Source organism: Theropithecus gelada, chromosome 3 (genome assembly GCF_003255815.1).
Source record: "Theropithecus gelada isolate Dixy chromosome 3, Tgel_1.0, whole genome shotgun sequence".
Lineage (NCBI taxonomy): Eukaryota > Metazoa > Chordata > Mammalia > Primates > Cercopithecidae > Theropithecus > Theropithecus gelada.
In genome coordinates, this window is record NC_037670.1 from 78,662,951 (window position 1) to 78,688,143 (window position 25,193).

General features: G+C 41.7%; 1 protein-coding gene across 2 annotated transcripts in view; it reads right to left on the reverse strand.

Moving 5' to 3' along the window:
- Positions 1 to 10,586: 10,586 nt before the first annotated feature.
- BMPER (BMP binding endothelial regulator) overlaps positions 10,587 to 25,193 on the reverse strand; it is a 247,971-nt gene continuing 233,364 nt past the window's right edge. For both annotated transcript variants that reach the window (XM_025381030.1, XM_025381031.1), the window contains 2 exons: positions 21,755 to 21,885; positions 10,587 to 11,998 (listed from right to left, as the gene is read on the reverse strand). In XM_025381030.1, the coding sequence (XP_025236815.1) occupies positions 11,817 to 11,998; positions 21,755 to 21,885 (313 nt within the window). In that variant the 3' untranslated portion in view covers positions 10,587 to 11,816. The remainder of the gene's footprint in view (positions 11,999 to 21,754; positions 21,886 to 25,193) is intronic.

Genomic DNA, 25,193 nt, shown 5'->3' on the forward strand with positions numbered 1-25,193 from the left:
TGCCCTTTGGCAGATTCTTGTTGAGTAGAGTTTTGCCCTGTATGCCAAGCACTATTCTAGGCACAAGAGATATGTCAGTAAACAAAATCCCCACTGTCGTGAACTAACATTTAGATGAGAGAAAAGAGGACAAAGGCAAATGGATAAATCTATAATATTTTAGACAGGAAGAAAAATAAGGGAAAGGAAATGGATTGATGAATGAAAATGTACTATTTTAGATAAGATGATCAGAAAAGAACTTCTTGGTGAGGTGAGATCTGTGCAGAGACTTGAATGAGGTGAGGGGCTGAACCATATGACTATCTGAAGGAATCACATTCTGGGAAGAGGGACAGCAAATGCAAAGATCTTGCAATATGCCTCGCAATCCGAAGACAGCAAAGAGGCTAGAGTTCCTGGAGAAGAGACAGAGAGAGAGGAAAAGAAGCATAAGATGAGGTCAGAAAGTCCGCTTGTGTTTTTACTATAACAAAAGAGCTGAGTCTGAGTAATTTATAAATAACAAATATTTACTTCTCACAGCTCTGGAGGCTGGTAAGTCCAAGATCAAGGCATCAGCACTTCTATGTTTGCTGAGGACTCTCCCAGATGTTCCCTTGGCAGGTGACTTCTTGGCCCTGAAGAGAAGCTGAAGAGGAATCAATGAACAGTGGAAAGAGCAAACAGCAGTCTATCCTGTCTTGCGATGACAGCTTTTCCACACTATTCTCATTTGTTTCTATCCAGTCTCTGCTTCCAGGATGGCACCTTGAACACTGCATCCTCTGGAGGCATGAATGCTATGTCCTCACATGGGAGAAGAGACAAAAGGGGCAAACTCACCCCCTCAGTGCCCTTTCATGGGGCACAAATACATTCACGAGCTTGGAGTCCTTATGGCTGAATCACCTCCTAAAGGTCATACCACTTAATACTAGTTGCCTTGGGGATTAAGTTTCAACATGAATCTTGGAGGGGGCAAAGATGTTGAAACTGTAGCAAAAAGGGAGCAAAGGTCTAAAACATGCAAGTTTTGTAGATCCTAGACAGGATTTTAGATTTTATTCTGAGTGAGATGAGTGGCCATTGGGGTTTGAGAGGAGAAAAACACATGAGTTTTTAAAGGTTTAGTCTAGCTGCTGCACGTGCATGTGCATAGATGTGTAGTAGGGGAAAGGAAAGGAAAACAAGTATGAAGTGGGAGTGGGAGACCTATCAGCAGAGTCAGTAGACGTTACTGATGAGTGGTAAAGAGAAAGTGCAGAGTCAAGGATGACTCCCGGGTATTGCACCCTCTCACATCCTCACCACCCACCTTTTTTTTTTCCAGCAGTTGCTGTGGCAACAATCTGCAGTGGGTGAAGTCTGGCAGCACCATGGCCTCAGCTGCACCTTGCATTTCTTGCCTTTTGCCCCAGAGTTTCTTAGCCTTTCCATGGGACTCTCCCAGAAGCTCACTCTGCCATTCAGGTCCCTGTGTAAGCCTGGAAGACCAAGGCAGTTAACATCTCAGGGGCAATATTTGACCAATGAGGGTTTAGAGTAGGTGGATAATTCTGAGGCTCAACCTGTATGTCTTTTTAAAGACCACCTGTTGGAACTAAGCCCCCAGGCATCTACAGTAGTAACCAGCTCTACCATACTTCCTTGGATTGGATTTTCCTCTTTCCATTTTACTCTTCCTAGTCCCTCACTATTGTTCCCTGGGTCCCCTTTCAAAAATAAACTTAAAACTCAAACAGTATCAAGAGTTTATCTTAGAGTATATGAAAGTTTGGATTGCTCATTCCATCGCCAAGTGGAGATGACAAGAAAGCAGTTGGAAGTATTTCAATCTGGAATGCAGAACACCATATGCAAAAGAGATTAGGCTACTTGTCTTCCAAGGTCACTGTGTCAGGCTGTAGCAGGCACCCCCACCTCTACAGCTCCACCAATACAATGAGTCTCCATCTGCTACTGTGTAGCAGAGGGGCTGAAGAGGAATTAATGAACAGTGGAAAGAGCAAACAGTAGTCTATCCTATCTTGTGATGACAGCTTTTCCACACTATTCTCATTTGTTTCTAGCTCCAGTAGATGTGACGTCCTCACCGCAGATGAGCAGCCACATTAGAATGAAGGCTTGTTGAAAGTCAGCAAGGCCACCCCTGCAGAGAGACATTGTCTGTTGGGAGTCTTTTCCCCTTGTTAAGATCCCCCCTGAGTTTCTAGAGGAGGAGAAAAGAAAAGTGAAATGGGAGACAACTGGGGGAGGCAAGGAGGCCAAGTGCCGTGTCCCCAGGAGACCTCTTAGCTCTCTGACAGCCTCCAACCTCTGCCTCCAGCCTGAGCCTAGATTTCTGAGACACTGCAGAGATAGGACGTGGCTTTTGTTTTCATCACCATTTAATTTACTCAAATGAAAACTGCAATTACGGAACAGTTATATATCCTCATGTGCTTCAGGGATGCTGTCCCTGGCACATTTGCTATCCCCATTTGGAAAATTCGCCCATAAAAGCATCAGACTCGCCTGCATTGTATGTGGAAATCTGCAATGTCATCCTTTGTGCAAGGGATAAAAATTCACCCCGGGGTACCAATTTTAATAAGGCTTAATTAGACCAATTTGTTGTAAGCTGAGGTCTCCAGTCTGCAATTTCACAAGCAGCTTGAGCTGGTTCACTACATTTTTACAGTCGGGAATTTCTGTATCTCAAACAAAAGGTCAAATGGAACATAAGATTTTATCCAAAAGACTCCTAAAGGGATAGTTAATTTCTGCTCGCTTTTGTATGTATGTCTTTTGTTTTTTTTTGTTTTTGTTTTTTTTTTTTTTTTTAGGAGTGTCTTTATGAATGCTAACAGCGTGATCTTGGGGGCAGAATAAGTCAGATCCTCTTAGATTGTCTGCGCATCCAACAACATGTAGGAGGGCACATAGAACAGGTCATCTCTTGTGCAGGCCTTGCCAGTAGCTCACAGCCCTCTTTCTATAGAGTTGGAGATGACCTCACAGTCCCAGACACAGAACACAAGCAATACCTGAAAATCCACTGGAGTCAGCATGAGAGATAAGCCATCTTGCCAAGGAATGACAATTTGTTTTGTATTATCCTTGGACTGGAAAACTGTTTGCTTAAACTATAGTATCTTTAAGATATGCAACAAAGTTGATGTCACAGAGTTGTACTTTGAGGCCGTATCCCTGGAATTTCATCCAGGACCATTCTAAGGAAAAGCTGTACAAACTTCACTGATTTTGCTGTAGGGAAAGAGTTGAGGCTTCTCTTCGAGGGGGGAGGGGGGTGGGATATGAGTCAGAAAAAAAGAGGAAGTAAGTTGAACAATATCTCTTTCATCAATGAATTTTTTATATCAAAACTTCTAGACATTCTACCTAAAAATGGAAAGAATATTCTACAATTAAAGAGGTTTCCATGCCAGGTGTGGCAGCTCACGTCTGCAATCCCAGCACTTTGGGAGGCCGAGGTGGGTGGATCACCTGAGGTCAGGAGTTCAAGACCAGCCTGGCCAACATGGTGAAATATTGTCTCTACTAAAAATACAAAAATTAGCCAGGCACTGTAGTGGGTGCCTGTAATCCCAGCTACTCAGGAGGCTGAGGCAGGAGAATCACTTGAATCTGGGAGGCAGAGGTTACGATTGTGCCACTGTACTCCAGCCTAGATGACAGAGCAGGATTCTGTCTAAAAATAAAGAAAAGAAACGAGGTTTCCAGAAAGGTTTCAAATGGCCTGTGGCAAACAGAGCCAGCCCTCGGTGCCAGTCTACTAGGTAGTGTCTACACTGTGCCTACATTGCTGGGGGCATCAAAAGGCCCACCTTTTCTCTAAATATTACCCCTTCTGATCTAATATGGTGCCTAAAATGCCCACACTGAAATGAGTCCATTGGTTAAATGCCAGAAGACCCAAGATAAAAATATGAAAATATTCACTGATATTGTTGGCAAATTGACTCTTGAGGGAGTAGGAACTAGGTTAGCTATATTTCTTTAAGTGCCAGGAAAGAACCAAAGCATAAAATGCTGCCAGGAGGATGGGCCAGTTTGGAACTGGGGTTTGGGAGATGGCAGAGAGACACAAGGTGCAACTCCATTTGGGGCAAGGAAGAGAGAGGCAAAAGAGACAAAGCTGAAGGTTGGAGGAAGAGGGCAGTTACAGAGGGGAGGGTGACACAATCAATAGCTGATAGCTGACATGACAATTTTTTCCTATTCCTGGTGAGAAAGCTCAGGGAGCTACACTGGGCCCCGTTTCTCCTAGTGGGAGAATTGCCCTTGGCCCTGAATGCTCTATTCCAGCTGCCAGACTCTGGCTGGAAATGCTAAGACCCTATGGTCTGTGAGGGAAGCCTTTTCCCCATCTACCAGAGAAGGAGCGTGAGCAGGCAGAGTGAGGCCAGTCCTACAGGATCACTGGACATTCAGCAGGGACTCCTCCCCAGGCATGTGCACACCCACACCCAGGGGCTGTGGAGGCCTGCCTGGAGCACCTGCTCACTGCCCAATGTTCAGGCATCAGTCGGAGTCCAGCCCTCACCATCCCCAACATCCAGCCAGCCCGTGCAGTTAGAAGGCTGGGCCATCTGGAAATCTGCCTCCACCACGACAGGCTAGACATTTGGATGACAGATCACAGATCTGGTGAAGCTCAGTGGCTGCTTTTAACAAGGGCACCCTATTGCCATGTGTCACAAAAGGCACATTCCTGAGAACAATGTGGATTAGACCATGCAGTTCATAGGATGAGAGTCTTGGAACTGGATTTTATTTCCTTCCAGTTGTTCGGAGGTGACATAGATAAAGCCACATCTGCACGACTCTTGCGTGAAGCAGCTCCTCTCAGACTGTGATGCAAAAATATCTCTGTGGTTGTATCTGATGCATCTTTGCTGTTTGCCTCACAGTCTCTCCCCGTCTCCCACTGGGCCTCTCATTTCACAGCAAAAGAGTCGTGTGCTTAGGCTCGAAGGAGCAGAAACAAATGAAGTTGCAAGCATTTCTGCTATAAAGATAATACATGTTAAGTCATGTGGGATTGGTAATATTCATATACATTATTTAGGCAAACATTTCAATACACTTTCTCTCACAAAACAGTCAAATTGGGCTAATGATATGAACAATAAATCATGGAACCGATTTCAATAAAAACTAGTTTTGCTTTGCAAAATTGCATTCAGAATATATGCACTGGAAACCTACTTATAAAAAAGCAGCTTGTAAAAATAATTTACAATTATTAAGTGAAATTAGGTAGAACTTGAATCCAATAAAACAAAATTTCCAAAATTTTTGAAAACAATTTTTATTTTACCCAAGATTTTTATGATATATATGAAAATGTGCACCATCTTGTTCTTTGCCATTTTTACAGCTTTTCCCCCAACTTAAAACCAAAGGAAATAAGTAACAGATTTGGAAATAATTTAATTTGTATGGAAAATGCCTTCTCTTCTTTGCTGACCATTCCCAAAGAAGAGGGAGAAACTAATGAATCACTCTGACTCTCCGGAGCAGTCCGGGCACAGCAAACACCTCCCAGCTCGGCTGGACGTTCTGGTTCCACTGGGAGGCTTTTCTAGCTGCCATCTTTATTTTCTTTAACCAAAGCAACCCAACCATTCTATGTCCTGAGCCTCCATGACAAAGCAAAGAAAGGGTGAGGCAATCCTGCGCTGAGTGACTGTGCTCTCAACAGGCAAGTCAACCCTGGTTTGGGGTCTAAATTCTCCTGCCAGGACCTGGTAGAGTGGGGTGGTTTTGCATGTTCACAGATCATCAGAAAAATTATTTCAAATACATCTCAGAAAATCACAGGATCAGGACAGTGTGTGGATCATCATGGAAATGACATTGCTTAGGCTGCGCTGCTCTATGAAAGCAGATATCCCTCAAACATCATCCCCTAAAACAGAATGGAGAATGCTTTTCAGTGTGATCAAACCAGTTGTCCTGTGTCTTCCCTGAGGTTCCTGGGGTGTGTCTGGAATGGTAGATGCTGTGGATAAACCTGAACTTTAATCTTCCCTTCTCCTTCCAGCTTTAATTTTCTTCTCACTGCCAGTTTGTTCTCAGAAATAGTGAAGTGAGCAAATAAGGTTAGAAAGACAGAATCCCCCTGGCCTGACTGTCTTCAAGAGCAAAATGGGAATTCATACCGAGAGGAGAGGACCCTTTGAATTGCCTTCTTCGCAGAAGTGCCTGCAAGAGGTCAGACTGGAACACATCACAGGCTCACGTTGTCACAAGGCAGCCTGTTGGTGTGCAGGGAACCTGGCTAGCCTCCTGCCTCCTTCTCATTCCAATGTCCCCCTAACCACCAGAGCCAGAAGGAGCTGTTCAGGATCTGATTCTTTAACTTACGTATAGGAACGTGGTTAAAATCACAATAAAACAAAGGATATTTATGCTCTTGGAGCCAAAGTGAATCTTTTTCATCACCACAAACATTTCCTTAAGCCCCAAATTTCGCAGCTGAAGAAACTTCTCAGGGGAATTACTTAGTTAGCCAAGTTCCAGTTGGAAGAAGCAGAGAAGTAGCTTATGTAAGTTTTTAGAGCCTAAGCTAGGTTATGACACAAAGTGGCTAGAACATGACAGAATTGTTCCAATGGAACTCTGAGTGAGCTGTGTTTCCTGGCCTTTTACTCAGAGGTGTGACCGGAGCTGGTGACACTAGCAGGACCAGCTGTTTAGACTCTAAGCCTCCTCCATCCATTAGCCCACAGTCAAGCAAGTCAACAAAAGCAGTGGTGAAATGTATTCAGCTTGGACCAGTTCTGTTAAAACAACCAATGCCTCTCTCCATGCAGTGGAAGACTGAAGGTCAGAAAGAACACTCTTGTTAGAAGCCTCTTCCTTCCCTTCCCTCTCTAGATGCTCAAAAGACAGTTGAAGGAAACACAAACACAGCCTGGTACAGGAGGCAAGGTGTCTTATAACAAAATGCCTCAAGCCCTACTTGTGCGGATCCCACTAGAAATCAAGGGGAGCCTGCAAAAGCCTCCCAGGGTGTGTGAGTTGCATTGTCACAGCTCAAAAGAGTTCTGTGAATCTTACACCTCAGCAGAACCCAAAGCCTGTTGTTCCCTGCACACCCACACTACCTGTTTGTCTCTCTCCTTATCTGCTTAGTTACCTGTTCTTTAAATGTCCAGACTACTCTACTCCTGACAACACACACACACACACACACACACACGTACACACACACATCTTTGGATAGGTAAAGGCTACTTAGTCCTCCACCAAGACTCATCTCAGTAGTCACTTTCTCTGGCACCCTTGACACTCTCCCAAGCAGAAAACCTCAAATGGGACTTCCTGAGGCTCCCATGGCCAGTGGTATGGCCCTCTGGTTCACCACAAGCCATTCATTCTGCACCGTGATTGTCTGAGGAAGGACCATGTCTTAAACCTAGTGTTCAGAATGTCTGTTGAATTAAAGCAGATATAGCTTAGCAGAAAACACTTTGATTGACAGTAGAAATTCTTGTAGATATATTCCCTTGTCAGTGCTCCTTCTGTGGGGAATTGGCACCATCATCGCCACCCAGTTACTCAAGCCAGAGACTGGCCTATCCACCATCCAATCTGTCACAAACTTCTCCCCTTTTTACTTCCTACCCCGTGGTGTTGGGGCTTATCATCTCTCACCTGGACTATCTCAGGGGACTCCCATCTGGTCTTTTGACTGGAAATCCACCTTCACTGCACTGTCACTGATCTCACTGAAACAAAGGCCTGGCTGGTCACATCACTCTATTGCTTAACACCACCCAGAGCTCAAGCAGATCTACCCATCTGGTGCTTCAGCCCACCAGGGAGCCATGTGGAGAGCGTGTGATGGAGATTTTGGCACCTCCTCCACTCTCAAGGCAGTTGGACAGGACCTAAGATTTCCCCAGATGTGACACCTAGCACCTAGATGCGACCTAGTCAGGTGACATGACAAGGAGCTAAGACCCCAACCCCTAGGACTCTACTCCCACCTCCCAGCCACATCTCACACCCACAAGCTTCACCCTTGCCCTTCAGCCTGTACCTTTTATGGTGCAGCCCCAGGTATGCAGCTGTTTGTTACCAGGGGATTTACTCTTCCCCTACCTGAAACAACCTCCTACTTTTCAAGTTTCTCTAAATATAAATTTCTCATCCTTTTCCACCACACTGACCTTTTCCAAGCTAGCTTGCTCAAATTATCTGAAAGGGAACCACAATAAAAATGGATCTGATGCATGTTCGTGTCATTCAACTGGTTTAAATAAACCCAGTGTAGCAACATGACTCTAAAGTCAGAAACGGTCCCTTAACGAGATGAATGTCCAGGTTCTTAACTTAGCGTCAGAATAATCATCAGCATTTGCTCCTTTTCCCTATAGTTTCCTTCTGGCCCACTTGAAATTTGTCATTTTTCAGAATTAAAATCTCAAGTTTTGCAAAGGCTTGTACTCCAGGATGTAGAATCAGAGATTATTTTTGCTTGCTCCTGAGAGTTATGTTTGGAGGAGATCGCTAATTAAAATATCTTGGCGCCTATCCCTGAAGGCAGTCTCCTCCTCCCACTCCAAGAGCTTTCCAGCTCATGTCCTTGTTACTTGTCAGATCCAAATGAATGTGAATGACAAAAGAGTGGCAAAGTGAAGAGAAATGCAATCAGGCTCAAACTGAACAAATCCAGAAACAGCTGTTGCAACCATGAGACTTAGTGTTTATCAGGTTTTATTTATTGATTCAAGCAAAATTTATTGACTACTTACCAGGTTATGTTTCTTAATTAGGGTAATGGATTCATGAGTGTGTGCAACATTATTCTCTATGCCTTTTTGTATGTCTGAACTATTTCACAAGAAGGAAGAGTTTTCCATTCGAAATCGTTTATCCGTGTTTCAGTGAAAGCTGGGAGAAGAGTCAACCTCCTGGGTCTTTCTCGTTCTTATCGAAAGATGCCCTCTTACAGGATGGTTTGATGGTCAGGAAGCAGTCAAAGAGTTAGATGAGTAAGGCCTCTAACCTGAAGAGTTAGTGATTCTTAGTGTACCACAGTTTTAACAAAAATTGCTCTTATCAATGCCAAAGAGACATTTTTTCTTCCCAGCTAAAAACTTCTAGGTCAGGACCCTCAAATATTCCTATTTACAGAGGGAGAGAAGAAAGAACTTACTTTTACTGAGTACCAACTATGGGCAATTAGAATCATAATTATGCTTGTTCTTCATCGAGGGTACTTGTTTCTCAGCAAATTCAATATTCCTAGAACATTTTTATTTCAAGTCATCTCACTCTGCAAGAGCTTAGTTTAAGAACGCATTGAAAACATCCCATGTGAATAAAACAGGACTGCTCTCATTGAAGCACTTGGTAAATCCTCATTGTGCTCCATCATTAGACTAAGCCACTGCTCAGCTGTAGCCTGTGGCCTAAAAAAGAATATACAGGCCAACCATTCAGCTGATTTCCTCACCCTCTCCCATCAGAGAGATGCTTCGTTGTATTAGTAGACCCAAATAATTTTCTGTCCTCTCTGCTCTCCCTTTCTTCTTCAATTAGAAATGAGAAAAATGTACAGAGATTAAGCTAATCCCTAGATAAAGGAATGCCACACAAACTTGTAACCAGCCCACCCAAAATGATGAAACTGGCTCATGCAGAAGAGCTTTCATCATTCACCCACCCTGGCTGCCATGATTAAGTGTTGGGAAAGAGGCCGGTTAGCCTTATGGGGAGAGTAACTCGGTCCTTGGCTGAATCACGAACTGTAAATAACTATCCACAATTCTCCCTTCTGCATCATTTCCCTTATGCTGCCCTCTTTCACAGAGGAGAACCTACAGTGAACTGAAAGATTCTTAAGGAATCTGTTCGCTTTACAGAAGGTAGGAACCACCAGGCAACATCAACTGATTTTCCCTACCCCTCCTGTCAGGGCAGAGCAGGGAATCAATGAGATTACAAGTAGGAAAGTGTTTGCAAGCCCTTAGTGCCTCCCATTACTGCCCAAAGTCTACTAGCCTGTTACTGACAGGGGTCTAGTTTTCCTGATTCTCAACACTGCTCACCATACTACATGGCCTCTTCGTGTTACAGATAAGCAAAAGTGAGGCCCCCCAAATACTTAAATAATGTGGACAAAGTCACAAACCACACTTAGATCCCAAAGCACCTAAGTCAAAGTCTTCTTTCCAAGGGCAGCACTGAAACAATGACCTGACTAACTCGGGCTGCAGATAGCATCCAAATACAGCAGTGAAAAAAAACCAAAGGCCCAGTGCCCCCAGCCAGTCACTATTATGCCCTGCACTTTATTCAGTTTACTCAAACAACTAGGGATATTCCAGACAAAATTTAAAAAAAAAATCCAAGTCAATATTTTAGCTGTCATGAATGTAAAAGAAACATAAATGTCTTTGACAAGCATTGGCAACACGCTGGCTTGTCAAAAACATAGGTTTGCTTTTGTCTATTAATAATAGTCTTTATATATACTGTTGTAAGATACAAAAATTATAACTAAATAAAACTGTTAAAATTTGATAAATCTGAAGTTGATGCAACTAATTTATAAAGTATAACACAGGACATCTTGAGAGAGAAAATGCATTGTTTTACATCTTAAGCCCTTTATTGACTACAATGCAGAACATTTTATTTTAAGACACAGTGGGTTTTGTTTTGTTGATGTTTTCACCAATTCAACTGAAGACGAAAGTCAAGACAATCAAATGGTAACTAGTAGCAGCTTATCAGGAAATGAGAGCAAGTATAGAGACTGTTCTTTGGACTGAGGTTAAATCAATTCGTCAATAAAGGCTTTTCCACTGCCTAACAATTACAACATATTAACAGTCGCCAAATAGCGTTGGATGGGACTCCTCTAGAAATAACTAAAGCCTTTCATTTTATACATGAAATAGCCACAAAATGTAGATGGGTTACATCAACTCATTGGATTTGCCCATCTTAAATTACTCTGAGATTCAGAGAAATCAAAATTTCATCATATGTTGTGCAACAGTTTCTTCAAATACCTTCTCATGCTCAATAAAATTAACATGTCATTCAGACACTCTTTAACCTCAACACATGACATATAAATGGTCACATCCATCATATACGCATAGATGATTAGACGACTTGAGGACTATGCAAGGATGGCAAGAAATCACTTGATTCTTTGGTTATGCCCTAGTGACAAATATATGTATTTCTTGGCAACCAGCCAATCAATTTTGGAAATAATATTAGCCCACGACCTAATACATTCTAACAGCCTATCCCTCACTTTTCATGCACCATTAGGGCCAGTCACCAATCTCCTGCTGTCTTTCCCAGGCATACATTCCTTTCTTTGGAAACCTGAAATGCCCCTAGATAAATGTGCCCTTCTCCAGAGAAACACATTTCCCACTCAATTACAAATCCTGACTCAAAACTAAAATTAATACAGGCAGGCAATTGAGGGTTCTTAGAAAACTTCCTTAAAAATGACAAATGTATGGGATGTTAACACTATCCAATGTATCTGCATGCCACCTTATTAAATTAAAAACACCAGGTGTATTTATACAACATGTTCAATGGCTTACAGGTTAGGATCCTAGAAACAATACATGTCTTATAGCAAAAAATATACATATAATAATCCCCCTATAGTTTATATAAATGATGAAATGTTTTTGAATATATCTATATATATATACACATATATACTCTGTATGTGTGTGTGTTTACAGAATCTGGCACACAAATATTTTAGTCCTTCATTGGCTCTTCCGCTTCAGTGTCAAAGTCACCAGGTTTCAAAGTCTTAAGGATCGAAACAAAGGTCACCGCTGGGGACAAAGGACTGGCTTGATGCACCTTCCCTTATGAAGGACCAAGTTTGCTGGACAGTGGCACCCGGCAATGCATGGCTTGTTGCATGGACCAATTTCATTCCAGTTGTCACAGGTCTTGATACATCCTGGGCCACAGGTATCATACACAGCACCATGCTTACACTGGGTGGCTGAAAAAGAGAAGGAGACAAAGCCATGACATGGAGAAAGGCCCCATTAATTCACCCTCAGCCAGATGCCATTTCTGCAGGCTCCTGTCACTGCACAGACCTTTCCATAGCTCAGGCTCAGATTTGCATTTTAACAAGAGAATGATAAACACCCAACATTCCTCAAACACTCTGGGAATCAGCTACATCTATAAAAACAAACACAGGTAGATCTGAATAAGAATTTATCTTATTCTTAGATAAGATAAACTATAAACGTATAAGGCTATAGGAAAATCCTTAAGGTTATTTAGTTATTGTACAAATAATTAAATAGTATAAAACATCTGCTGCAAATAGTCCTTTCAGCTATTGAGCTGTGATGAATAGGAATATTTTGTGCAACTACATCAATATTCAAATATATGAAATTACCCACAGAGAAAAAACCTACCAAGGATATTGGGAATGTGTGACGTATTTTAATCAATGTGATCATGTGTTAAATTAGTAAATTTAAGGCGTGCTGAAGCAAGATTGGGTTAAGCCAAATAGAGAAACGTCAGATGTGTGACTGCAGGGAGGACAACGGCTGGCTGGGTCAGACAATATAAAAACGATAACATTGCCATGTCACAGCCAATTTACTATCTTTATTGACTTAGAGGCAAAGTGATTTTGACAAAATTCTGAGAGATCCTGAAAATTCATGACTAGACTTGTCAGAAAAAAAAATAATGCAAACATTCTGGAAGTTCTGTGACACACAGCCTTTTCCATCTGAGTCACATCCAGTGGCAGTCGAAGGGGCCATTCCTCATTTCTCAAGAATAGGAATGTTGACACAAGTAGAAATTTAGAGCAGGGACCCTCCAAGAGCACCAATAACAATTCAATCTTCATTTAAAGTTGCTTTAAACAAAAGTGAAAACAATGGAAGACATGCTCAGCTTCAATGCCTCTATTGTTTATGCTGTCTGCACAATAATACCTGGTGAGGAATCGTGTAATTGTAAAATTTAAGGATAGAACTGGTTTGCCAGCAAACGGGCCTCACTTTGAGTCTCTCAAGTTATGCATTTAGAGTTGCCACAAAATGTTGATCTTTGATGATATTTAAGTAAAAGAAAGTTAATAAGCACCATAAAATAAATTCTATGAAGGCTTCTCAAATATCCATTGCACTGGTTAAAAACAAATGAGAGAGCACATTCTTTCCAGGGAGTAATCAACAACTTCTCATCGGCTCTTACTATTCAAAAACCAAGTTTTGTATGAAACAACACATCTAAATAAAACCAACTTTAAACTACGTGGCTCGATAATGAACATTTTTCTGTATAGATACATATTAAGCACTGGTGTATTATTTATTTATCCCTACTTCAACTGTTAACTAAACCACTGACTCTTAGTAAACACCTGCTCTGAACAAAGTCCCTATACGAGATACTTTGGGGATAAAGGTAAATGACATGGCTGCTGTCTGATACACCAGCAGAGGGATGAGTAGTAGCAGCTAATTACTAGTCACTGATATTGAAACATCCCATGTAATCTATGCCTTATTGATTCCTACACCTAGCTTACTCTCAGCTTTCTGAGGTGCCTTCTCAAAGGTAACTTCCTATTCAAAATAACATTTTCATATTCACTACCTCTTTTCCCCATTTATTTCTTCTTTACACATACTACTACCTGACATCATTTCATATTTACTCTGTCTTCCAACACTACAATGTAAGCTCCCTGAGGGTGGAGTTTTTGTCTGGTCCCTCACTACATCTCTAGCTTACACATTTTCTGGAACTTGGCGAGCATTAGATATGGAAGTCAGCAATAAATACTCACTAAATAAAGCTGTTATGAAACAGACATAACCACAACAGAGAGGGGATTGGAATTTTCCATTTGTGCCTAAGGATCTGTACTCTACCCCCTCTTTACACTATTCTGTGATCTGTGCCCTTGCACAGATGTCTCTACAGATGACATCAATGGGCTCCCTCATGCATGGTGGACTCTAGTGCCTTGATCTGGTGCCATTATCTGGCTTGGTGAACGTCACCACCATTCACCTCATCTTCCACTCTTCTGAACTGAGTTCCCAACATTTTCAACTGAATTCCCACCTCTTCTGTGTGGATGGGATGGATGTTCCTTGACTGACAAGAAGAGCACCTGCTGCTTATCCCATCACTGCATTTACAACATGAAATTGTAGTCATCAGTTTCATCCACTCATACTCTTTCTCTCTCTCTCTCTACATACACACACCAACTCAAGTATAGGCTACTAGAGGGGAACGCTGTTCTGTTTCTTTACCTTCCGCAGGGGTATGGTGTTTAACATTTAGTAGATACTCAGAGGACTATTGGGAAATTGAGTGGATGGATACATGGATGAGTGAGTGGGTGGATTGACATAACCCTTCCTTTGAGTCTCTCAATTTAGGCTTCTCTGATAATCTTTTGACTTTTCACTGATCCCTTCAAAGTCCTCTTTTTTTCTCTTCTCAGTGACTAACAGAATACCCTATACATTACATTTGCTTAATGATTTGGAAACATCCAAGCTGAATACCATATTTACACACAGTAATTGTATTCATGTGTTGTTACGCTTCGGTAGACTAATAGTGGTCACAACTGGAAGTTAGGATCACCTGGGGAACTTCCTGATGCCCAGACTTCAGCCCAGATCAATTACATTAGAACCCTTCAAGGTGGGATCAGGATATCAGTAATTTAAGAAAACAAAACAAAACACTCATCCTTTCCTTCGACCCTGCCCCACACTGGCGATGCTAATAAGCAGCCAAGATTGAGATTTGATCCTGCAAACAAACTCTACATTCATGCTTCAGTCACTCACAGACTCATTCCTTTTTAGCAACTGAGAAGAAAACTATCTCCAAAGCCGAATTAGGTCCTACTATTTCCCATCCTCTTCTACCTCAAGCCCTGCTGGAGCACTTCCCCATCCCAAAGCACTTATCCTCTTTCAGTGTTGGATTTAGGTCATCTGCAGGAGCACCCTTAATTTACCCCTCACTGTCTCTTCTCATTTGCACCCATCCTGGATTTGCCATTCTTCTTCTCTGCCCCATCGCTTTCAGAACTTACCCTACTCTTTGTCGTAGCACATTAATCTTCTCCCTATGTATTTAGCAACAACAACAAATATTTCCTAAACTATCAGCTTTGTTTTCTCCTTTCTTTCACCTCCAGACTTTGTGGAAGAATTTACGGTCATGTTAGCCTAGTCTTCTGCAATTCAGTAATGTTGACAGCTCATCTCCTCACCCACCCCTTGACCGAAGCAGTTCTCTCCAAAGTTTTCATTAATGTCCATATACACTAACATCTTGGCAACTCCCATTTTCCCAAGACCACTCTGCAAAATATTTGGTCTTTGTGTCCATTTTATCTTATGATAGTGAACTCTCCTCATTCTTCTGCTGACTCCCGGAGAACATCTCTCTCTCTCGGGTTTCTTTTCCCACTTCCTGGCATTAAATGTTCACATTACCTCCTGGAATCTCCCCCTGACATTGTTTTCTCTTCTATCTCTCTCTTCCTCAATTACTACAGTTTTATCTCTGACTTCCAGTTAGAGACCTCTGAAATCTATTACCATTAGTTCTGATTCTTTTCCCAGTCTAATCAGTTTTATCTTAATTCAAATGTCCCCCACTTCAAATAGGTTTCTGGATATCCCCCCAAGATGCTTTCTCTCCTCTGCAACCCACAGTACTTTTAACGTTATCGTTATTTTCTTATTTGCTTTAATCTCCCAATTACAGTACAGCTATAGTTCTTAATCAGAGATTCATGAGTCCCTGAGGTGCTTTTAAAAAATATTTATTTCTCAGCCCATCCCTAAAGGTTTTTGCTCTGAATCTGCAGTGGTGCATGTGCAGCTATTGATTTTAAAGGTTCTGGGGGTCACTGTGACAAGCACCCGCAGTTGAAGAGAGTGTATCGCTGAGGCCTGGGCTCCTGAGGGCAGGATTCTTATCTTCTGTAACCAAAGGTTCTGGCACAGGTACAGGCACGGGGGAGCAGCTCAATGCATGCCTCCTGGATGAGGATTTCATATTAATGACATTCAATCCATCATTCTTTTTCCCAGTGTGGATTTTATCTGGCCAGTTTTGAGTTCATTTTCCACTCCATTGCTTTCAGAATGCCTCTTTCAACTCACCTTGCCCTCTAGAGGCTTTGCTCCCCTTTAAGTCTTGCATATTCCTTGTAGTATAAAAATTTCTCAGCAGTATTTCTTCTTTCCCACCACATTCTTTGTGTTTCCCTGACTATCCTGTAGCTATGAACTCTCCCATGTCATTTCCTCTCTCTGACGTCTCAATTCTCTCTTCTAGCTCTACCTTTCAACTTCTTCTGAGGCATCTTACCTTTCTACTATTAAGGACTGGTATGTCCCTCAGTCAACAAGTCAAAAGTAGACTGCAGGAAATGAAAACTACTAGAGAAAAAAAAAGATCTCTCTCTCTCTCTCTCGTATTATCCTTCATCCTATAACTACCATCTCCCATTCAATTCAAATTAAATCAGTAAACATCCACTGAGTATCTATGTGTCAGGCATTCTCTTAAGCCCGGGGAATAAATGTGATCAGATATCATCTCTGTCCTCCAGTTATAGGAGGTTGGGCTTACAATAGGTAAAGCTGATGTGTAAACAGATTCTTAGCAAAATATAAGATGTATCATATCAGACAATGAGAACAAATTACAGGGGAAGAGTAAGAGAGAAAGACATCAGCTCAGCACTGAGAGTTGGGTAGAGATCAAGGAAGACTTGAGAGAATGGATCCTGTGTAAGTATCAAGTGAGCAAACTTCTCAGACAGACAATGACAAGAAGAGCTTCTCAGACACATAGAACATCAGGAACAAAGGGAGGGGTGCAGGCAACAGCAAGGTACTGTGGCTTAATCAGGGAAGGGTGGATCCTTGGTTTGGTGAGTTGGAGACATGAACCTTGAGGAGGGCAGGTGGTAGGAGACAGAGGCAGAGTAGTAAGCCAGGGTCAGAGACCACAAATGACCCCATCAGCCTTGGCAAACAGAAGCTTTGAAAGGGTTTTAAGCTGTGGAGTGACATCATCAGATTTGCCTTCAATTCAGCACAGCTTTTAGATGATCCTAGAACACGAACACTGACTTGAGCCCTAATTTATCCTCTGGAAATTCAGTTGTTTTTTCAAACTTGTAGAAGGCGTAAGATCATTTCTTAAAACATAGGTGTGATTTGATTGGCACATATGTATTTTAAAAGGATCTATTTTGTTAAATAGTTAAAAAACAACATGGCTGGGCATGGTGGCTCACGCCTGTAATCCCAGCTCTTCGGGAGGCTGAGGCAGGCGGATCACCTGAGGTCTGGAGTTCGAGACCAGCCTGACCAACATGGAGAAACCCCGTCTCTACTAAAAGTACAAAATTAGTCAGGCATGGTGGCACATGCCTGTAATCCCAGCTACCAGGGAGGCTGAGGCAGGAGAATCGCTTTAACCTGGGAAGCAGAGGTTGTGGTGAGCCAAGATCACGCCATTGCACTCCAGCCTGGGCAACAAGAGTAAAACTCCGTCTCAAAACAAAAAACAACAACAAAAACAAACAAACAACAACAACAACAAAAAAACGGGGATCTGCCAAAGTGGTTAGGGTTAGAGTGCATTTATTCTCAAAGCAGCATTCAAACAGCTATAGGTGAAACATAAAAACATTATGTGCCGGCTTTATCAATACATTCAATCAGCATGGCTCTGTGCCTTCCAGAACTCAACCATCTCCACATCCCCCTACGGGGTGCTGAAGGTCACAGTACCTGACTTTATCTTTTGAACTTTTACAGGAGGCATCCAGTCAGTCAAGAAATAACTCAGTGTATATAATTAGGGCAGAGTTGCTGCACGGAAGGAGCTAGAACCATCTGGGGTTTGTAGAGCCAGACAAGGAGGGAGAAAACTGTTCACATAGCCCAGCAGACCATCCATTATGCTACAGAAAGACACAAACCCCCACATTTCCAGCACCTTTTCCATGTATAAAATGTATTACTGAGTGTGCAGTGACAATTAGTATCAGTTATAGGCAGGTGGCAGACATTCTGCTGAGGATGACAGTGTAACATACAGCAGACAAGATCACAACAAATTTAGAGTCAGAGGGTACCAAGTAACAAACACCAGTGATAGGGAACAAAGAAATAGAAATTGGAAAGTCACTAAGGTGACTAAGATTTAGATACATATTTGGATGAATTATTTGACACTAATACAAGCACATAAATATGCATTCTTTTTTTTCCCACAATGCTTATGGGTCTCTGTGTTCTCATAATGATTAAGAACGGGGCAACGATGCAAGTTGACCGGGGTTCAACTCCCAGCTTCCTCGCTTCCTAGCTCTGAGACTTTCAGCTAATTACCTATTTTAAGTCTCAACGACCCTATGAGTAAAATGTGGGTAATATAAAGTTACCATATAAATAAAGTATTATGGGTATTTATCAAGATAAAATATAACATAAAATACTAATATAGTCCTTGGGGGAAAGGACGTGCTTAAAATGGGTGAATAGCAATATAAATGATTATTATTAAACTTTTATATACTTTCACTATAGCCCTTAACATATTCGATTTCATTTAGCAATTCCTATGCTAAATTAGAGTTCCATTAGTCCCTCGTGCCATAGGTAGTGGGCACATATTGTGTCTGTAGTCATGACAGTGTTAAAATCCAGGTTGGACTTTAAAATGTCACTGGTTCATTCAGAGTTTCTCGCCTGGCTAACTTCTTATATGTTCAACTTCCAAACTTTTTACTCTGGAAGATTTCTCTTTTTTGTCTTACGTGGTCTTAAGTGCTGTCATGAGTCAAAGGACCTGGGAGCTAAAAACGACTAAAGAAGGCTCTTATAGTCTTCAATATTCTACATGAATCTGAACTGAATCTACTGAGAGATGCTACAGATCCGTGTAAATTTATTTCTTCATGTACCGGCTGTCAGTCTGTGGAAGTTCATAATGTGTGTGTGTGCGTATGTGTGTGTGTGTGTATGTGTGAGAGAGAGAATGTGTATGTCTAAAATGTTCCCCTCCCACTGAATTTCATTTGATGGAGTTATACTTCACCCAGATGGTGCCACTAAGAAGAGGTAAATGGAATCTTTCAGGAGCCATATTCCTTCTCCATTAGAAAAGTAATTTTAGCTCCCGAGACTCAGTCCCTGAAATGAAGATGCTGACGTGAAATGTGTAGTCCTCAAATGCAATGTGTGCACTGAAATGGTGCTAAGTATAGCTCTGGGCCAGGGAGAGAAGGATCATATATCCTATATCTAATACGATCCCAACAACAGCACTACCACAGCTAATCAAATTAATAGAATTTTGCTGAGCCCTGCATTATACCAGGATGGATGGATGGATCAAGCTTGACTCCATTTATTTTATTCATTTTCTGGTAGATTCAAGGGAAAGGGGATTCAAAATAAAGGGAGCTAGGAGTATTCAAGATGGCTGGAAGGACCCAGTTCCTCAAAAACCTCACCCTCACATATTCTACCCAGCACTGATGCATTAGATTAGAGGGCAGCCATTTGCCTCACCTTTTAGCAGCCTCAGTCACACGTTAAGTGAATTATTTTTATCGAATCAATACTTATCTGAGAAGGGCAGCATTGATAGAGCAGCACACTTGTTGTGGAAGGTTAACTCTGATATAAAGATTGGACCTGGGTTTGCAGAGGAGGGGGCACAACCAAAATGGAGGTCACAGGAAGGTGAAAGGGCTCTGGTGCTTTTCAAAAAACACAAACTAGTGACTGCACCAAGGGGCAGCTGAGGAAGCTTCAGCAACTCCCAAAAATCCATCATCCTACCTCCCCACAGCCACCCAAGTAAACACAGGGGTTACCTCAGGGGCTTCAACACAGGCTGCAGGTCAGAATCACCTAGGGAGTTTTAAAAGGTACGCGAGGCCAGTTGAAGAAAGGCATCAGTGCACAGGGCACAGACTTAGGTTCCTGGTTCATTTTTTAAGCTTCCAGGATGATTCCAATGTCCAGACAGGTTATAACGCACGGGTCTAAGTGAACACAATGTCTGCACACTGCAATCACAGTTTCAAGGCAATTCTTCTTGATGCTTTTTTTAACCAGGTGACCACTCTTATCTTCAACCAATGTAGACATTCTGGAGTCAGCAGTGGCATGAGTGGCCTTCTTTTCTGAGATGTGAGCTAAGGCTATTAAGACTAGGGTAGTAGGCTGAAAATCCCAGTCTCTTTATTTCAGGTAAATCTGGCCCTTCAAAGACAAAAATTTGCCAATCCTTGAACTAGGTGACAACTATTCAGTTCATTTCTCCTTCAAATCTAAGTAACAACAGCAGCTACCCTTGACTGAGCATCTTCTATGAGTTGGACACTGTTTGAGATGCTTCATGCATATATCACTAATGTTTGTAACTAGATAGCAGGCATTATTCTAAAATTGCAAATTTCTAAAATCTAGACTCTCTCCCTTCCTCTCCACATGCACTGTCACCATCTTAATCCAAGCCACCATCAGTTTTTCACCAGGACTATCACAATAGCCTCCTGCCTAGTATCCTGGTTTCAATCTTGTCCACTTCCAATCTATTCTCTATCTAGTATCCAGGGTCATCTTTGGAAAGCAGAAAGAGGCTTGCTTAAAAGCTATCAGAGGCTTCCATTTCTCTTGGAATAAAAGCTAGACTCCTTTCAAAGCCCTGCCAAGTCCTGCGTCATTCAGCTCCTGCTCCTACTCCACCTTCCTCTTATGCCCCTCTTCCCCTAGCCCACCCCAGGCTCAAACCCCACTGGCTCCTCTCCACTTTGAGAGCATGCTAATAATTTTTCTCCTACCTTATGCCATCAAACATGTTTCCTCTGCATAGAATGCTTGCCCTCACTCCCTTTACTCCTTCAGGGCGAGGCTAAAATATCATCTGTAGAGAAGCCTCCCTCTTCATCCCATCTCAGCCCTCTCCAATGGTTTCCTACCACTCTGCCCTGTTCGTTTCCTTCCTCATACTTACTGTAATTTGCAAGTTTTTATTTTTATTGTAGAGTTATGTTTTTGTTTGTTTCTCCCACTAGGCTGCCAGTGCGTCAATGGCTGGGGCTTCATCTCTTACACCCATGAAAGTACCCAGTGTCAGCACGGTGCCCAGTACCTTGCCACTTTGTAACAGATATTTCTTGGATGAATAAAGAAGTCCATTTTACAGATATCAAATAAGCTAATTAACTTGCCTGAGGCAACAACTATTATAGGAATCTCTCAGAGGGGAAAAAAATTCTACTAGGCTTTGTATAACGATCTCTAAAAAAAAAAGTATCTTATTTATCCTGAAGACCTTAAATGACTGTAATTGTCCCAAATCTCCTTTGCTTCACACATAACCTAAGCCATAGCAATGACCGTCCATGAGCTAAGTTTATCCAGCTGATAGTTTGAGGTCAAGAGGATTTTGCAACAGTGGAAATCTTTAAATTGCTTAAATATGCTTGTCACAAAGCATTTATCTTAAGTGCTGTCTACCTTGCCCAGTGGGAAGTCCCTGTATTTTATCAAGTAGCAATCCAGTTGGCCTACTGAAGGGATTTTCCTCTGACAAAGGGACACGTGGCCATTCACGTCAGCATCCACAAGTCACCTCCACTGCCATCTTGGGCATTGCAGTAAACTTCTGATGGGTAGATCCACCAGGACTTTCTTACCTGCACAATTCTGCTGAGGCTCCCAGTGGACTTTGATGCCCTCTCTCTGGCAGGCCCGGGTATATGCCAAAAATGACTCGCAGTAACAGTTTTTATGGACTGGACATTCACACATGTCTGTCACACAGGACCTATAGGACCCAATAGAGAGATACAAACATTTAAAAATATCAAACATAAACACCCTAAATATAACTTCAGAAAGGGTCGTAGATGGGGAAACCTGATTGGCCCATTAAAATGTCTATTTTAAATTGGAAACCTAAATTGGCAAAATTCTGCATGGGAATTAAGTGCTGGATACCTCTGAACAATGTGATATTAGATTTCCTTTCTTCTAGAGCAAGATTATCCAAAAGAAGTTGCTGTAAGGATAGACATATTCTATCATCACCACTGTGCAAAACCACTCTGTATTTGGCTACTGAGTATCTGGAATGTGGCTGCCACAACGAAGGAACCAAGTTTCTAATTTGCTTTAATTTTAATTAACGTAGATGTAAATAGCCCCATGTGCCTAATGGCTACCCTACTGGAATACCATCACCATCTTGTGACGAGCACTGATATAAAACTAATAAATTTTACTGCAATGTTTCCAAAAATGGTAACCAACTTGATAAAAAACACAAAATCCCATGGCTTTCTGAAGACAGACAATTAGAATTCATTTCTGTAATATCTTAGAATCTTAGTCTTTTAAGGACCACTGAATCTTCAGTCTTTAGAATGTAAAGTGACAAATTCTAAATAAAGCAAATATTTCAGGCCTCTAATTAGACTGCAAGATGAACAGGATTAAACCAAGGTCTCTATAGCTGAAATATGGAAATGATGGACCAGGACATAAATTGAGCGGAAATGCAAACTAACAAATTTTTAAACATCTTGACCACAAAGACATAATAATGGCCTTACATTGGTATATAATATTACAGTTTACAAAATGCTTTCACACGCAGCCTGTCACTGGATGGTAAACAAGACATAATACAGTCGCTTGTTCCATAAATGAAGGGGTCATTTTACAAATAAATACATGGGCCCAAAGTCAGCACTTTTAAGTGGAAAAGAGCAAATTAAATTATATCTCCCAGCTTTGAAAGTGGTGTCCTTTTTATTATACCACACAACAACTGTCATCTTCTTCTTTCAGCAAATTTACTGCCTCACAGTTTCGAGTTAACATTTATGCAAGAGGCCTCCAAGATTAATAAAATTAAACTATCCTTATATTTTTAATAACCTTGTTCAGCAAACTCCCTTCCTCACAGAAGCTGTTCAAAGCTGAACACAGAAAAAATAACATCCAAGAGGACAAGCTGCACTTATGATCTTGAAAAGTGATCATGACACTGCCACTGGATGTTAATAACGCCATTTTCCCATATTGTGGGACCTGTGCACAATCGATTGTCGAGAGCAGTCAGCCAGCTCTGGGTGGAGGTCGACACACTATCTGCTCTAAACAGGAATTAAACAGCAAAAAACAGATTCAAGGAGGAACAGGCTCACAGTGAACGCACAAAGTTATTGCAGCCCAACACTCAAGGGCACAGTTTTGGGAAATAGGAACAAACAGGGACAAAAGAGGAACAGATGTAAAAGCTAAACAGCCTCCTTCCATGTCAAGGACTGAGAGATTATTTGATGAGTGATACCTAAGACACGATAACCAGGACAGAAAAAGTGATCTTTTTTCTTTGTAGTAGTCATGGTTGTTTTTTGTTTTTTGTTTTTTGTTTTTTTGGTTTTTTTTTGTTTTTTTTTTGAGACGGACTTTCGCTCTTGTTGCCCAGGCTGGAGTGCAATGGTGCAATCTCGGCTCACTACAGCTCACTACAACCTCCACCTCTTAGATTCAAGCAATAATCATCAGCCTCCCAAGTAGCTGGGATTACAGGTGCCCACCACCATGCCCGGCTAATTTTTTGTATTTTTAGTATAGACAGAGTCTCACCATGTTGGCCAGGCTGGTCTTGAACTCCTGACCTCAGATGATCCACCCGCCTTGGCCTCCCAAAGTGCTGGGATTACAAGCATGACCCACTGCGCCTGGCTCAAGGTTGAATTTCTTAATACTTCTCCCCACTTTTATTATAGAAATCTTGGGCAAATGCATTCAGGCATTAAACACACAGTACTGTCTCTACACTGGGGAGAGCCTCTGGAATTCCAAAGAGAAGCCAAATAAAGCTTGTCCCTAAAACGGTGTCTAAATGTCGGCGTATGAATTCCCCTCAATGCTGTTTCCCTTTGTTGTTTCAATTTTCATTTCAGAATAACCCACACCCATCATATTTATGCTCAGACTTCACAGCAACATTTTTGGCTGCCCCAGGTTCTAACCTCTGATCCCATTCCTGCTTCACTTTCCCAGAAGAATTTGTTCCTCACCCTCTCTCCTGGCCCATGGGGGTAGGTCTCTTTCTGTATACACGGCTCCCACTGCCAAGACCTGGATGGAACGGCATCTCATGGGCCTGGTAAAATGATGGCACATACATGGGAAAAGGCTGGTCTCAGTGTGAGGAAATGTGTCCTCGGACTTGAACGAATGTCTACTGTAATTCTGTAAAATTCCATGGACAATAAACCAATAAAATGTAATTTGTTTGGGTAAGGGGATTGTTAGTGAATATTTTCCTTTTTTTTTTTTCTTGATTTCTACTTGTCTTATGAAGCTATTTACACAATTGAAGATAAATTGTCGACAGCTAAATCCAATTCATTGAGACTGTTGAGAGAAAATGTTTTAAGCACACATTTAATAACCACTGTGTACATATACTCCACCTCACCCACAGACAGGCCCTTCTGTCTCCACAGACACAATCAATGATGTGCCTTCACTGTAAAACTAAGGAAGATCTGAGCTTTTATATGATCAGCCACTCATGGGGAACAATATATGAGACAAAAATGTTTGTCCAAGCCAGACCTTTACTTGAAAATGTTTTATGTATTTTTAAAGGCTTGAAATATGTGTTTTGTCTCGGAAGCTAAAATTCAAAAATGTTGTTTTTCACTTATGAAGTTGATGATTTTTACATAAAACAATGACTAGAGTTGGTGAGAGAATGGAGAAGCAGCCATTCCCCTGCCCCACTGGCAGTGGTGTGAAACTGCCAGCTCTTACACGGAGTGTTTTTCAGGGACTGTCTCCTCCACTCCACTTGGCAAAGGGATATGAGGCAAAGATTTCACTGCTCCATTTAATAGATAGGGAAGCTGAAGCTTGAAGAAGTTAAGTAACTTACTCAATGTGACAGGGTTGATCATAGATCCAGAGCTGCAAACCTAGGATGACACCTTGTTTTTTTCTGATCTCAGAACCCATATTCACAGTAACTACATTAGGTCTTTCTAGAGAGAAATTGAATAATATTTATACACAGCCCAGACAAAGGTTCTTACTCTCTGATGAAAATTTTACACC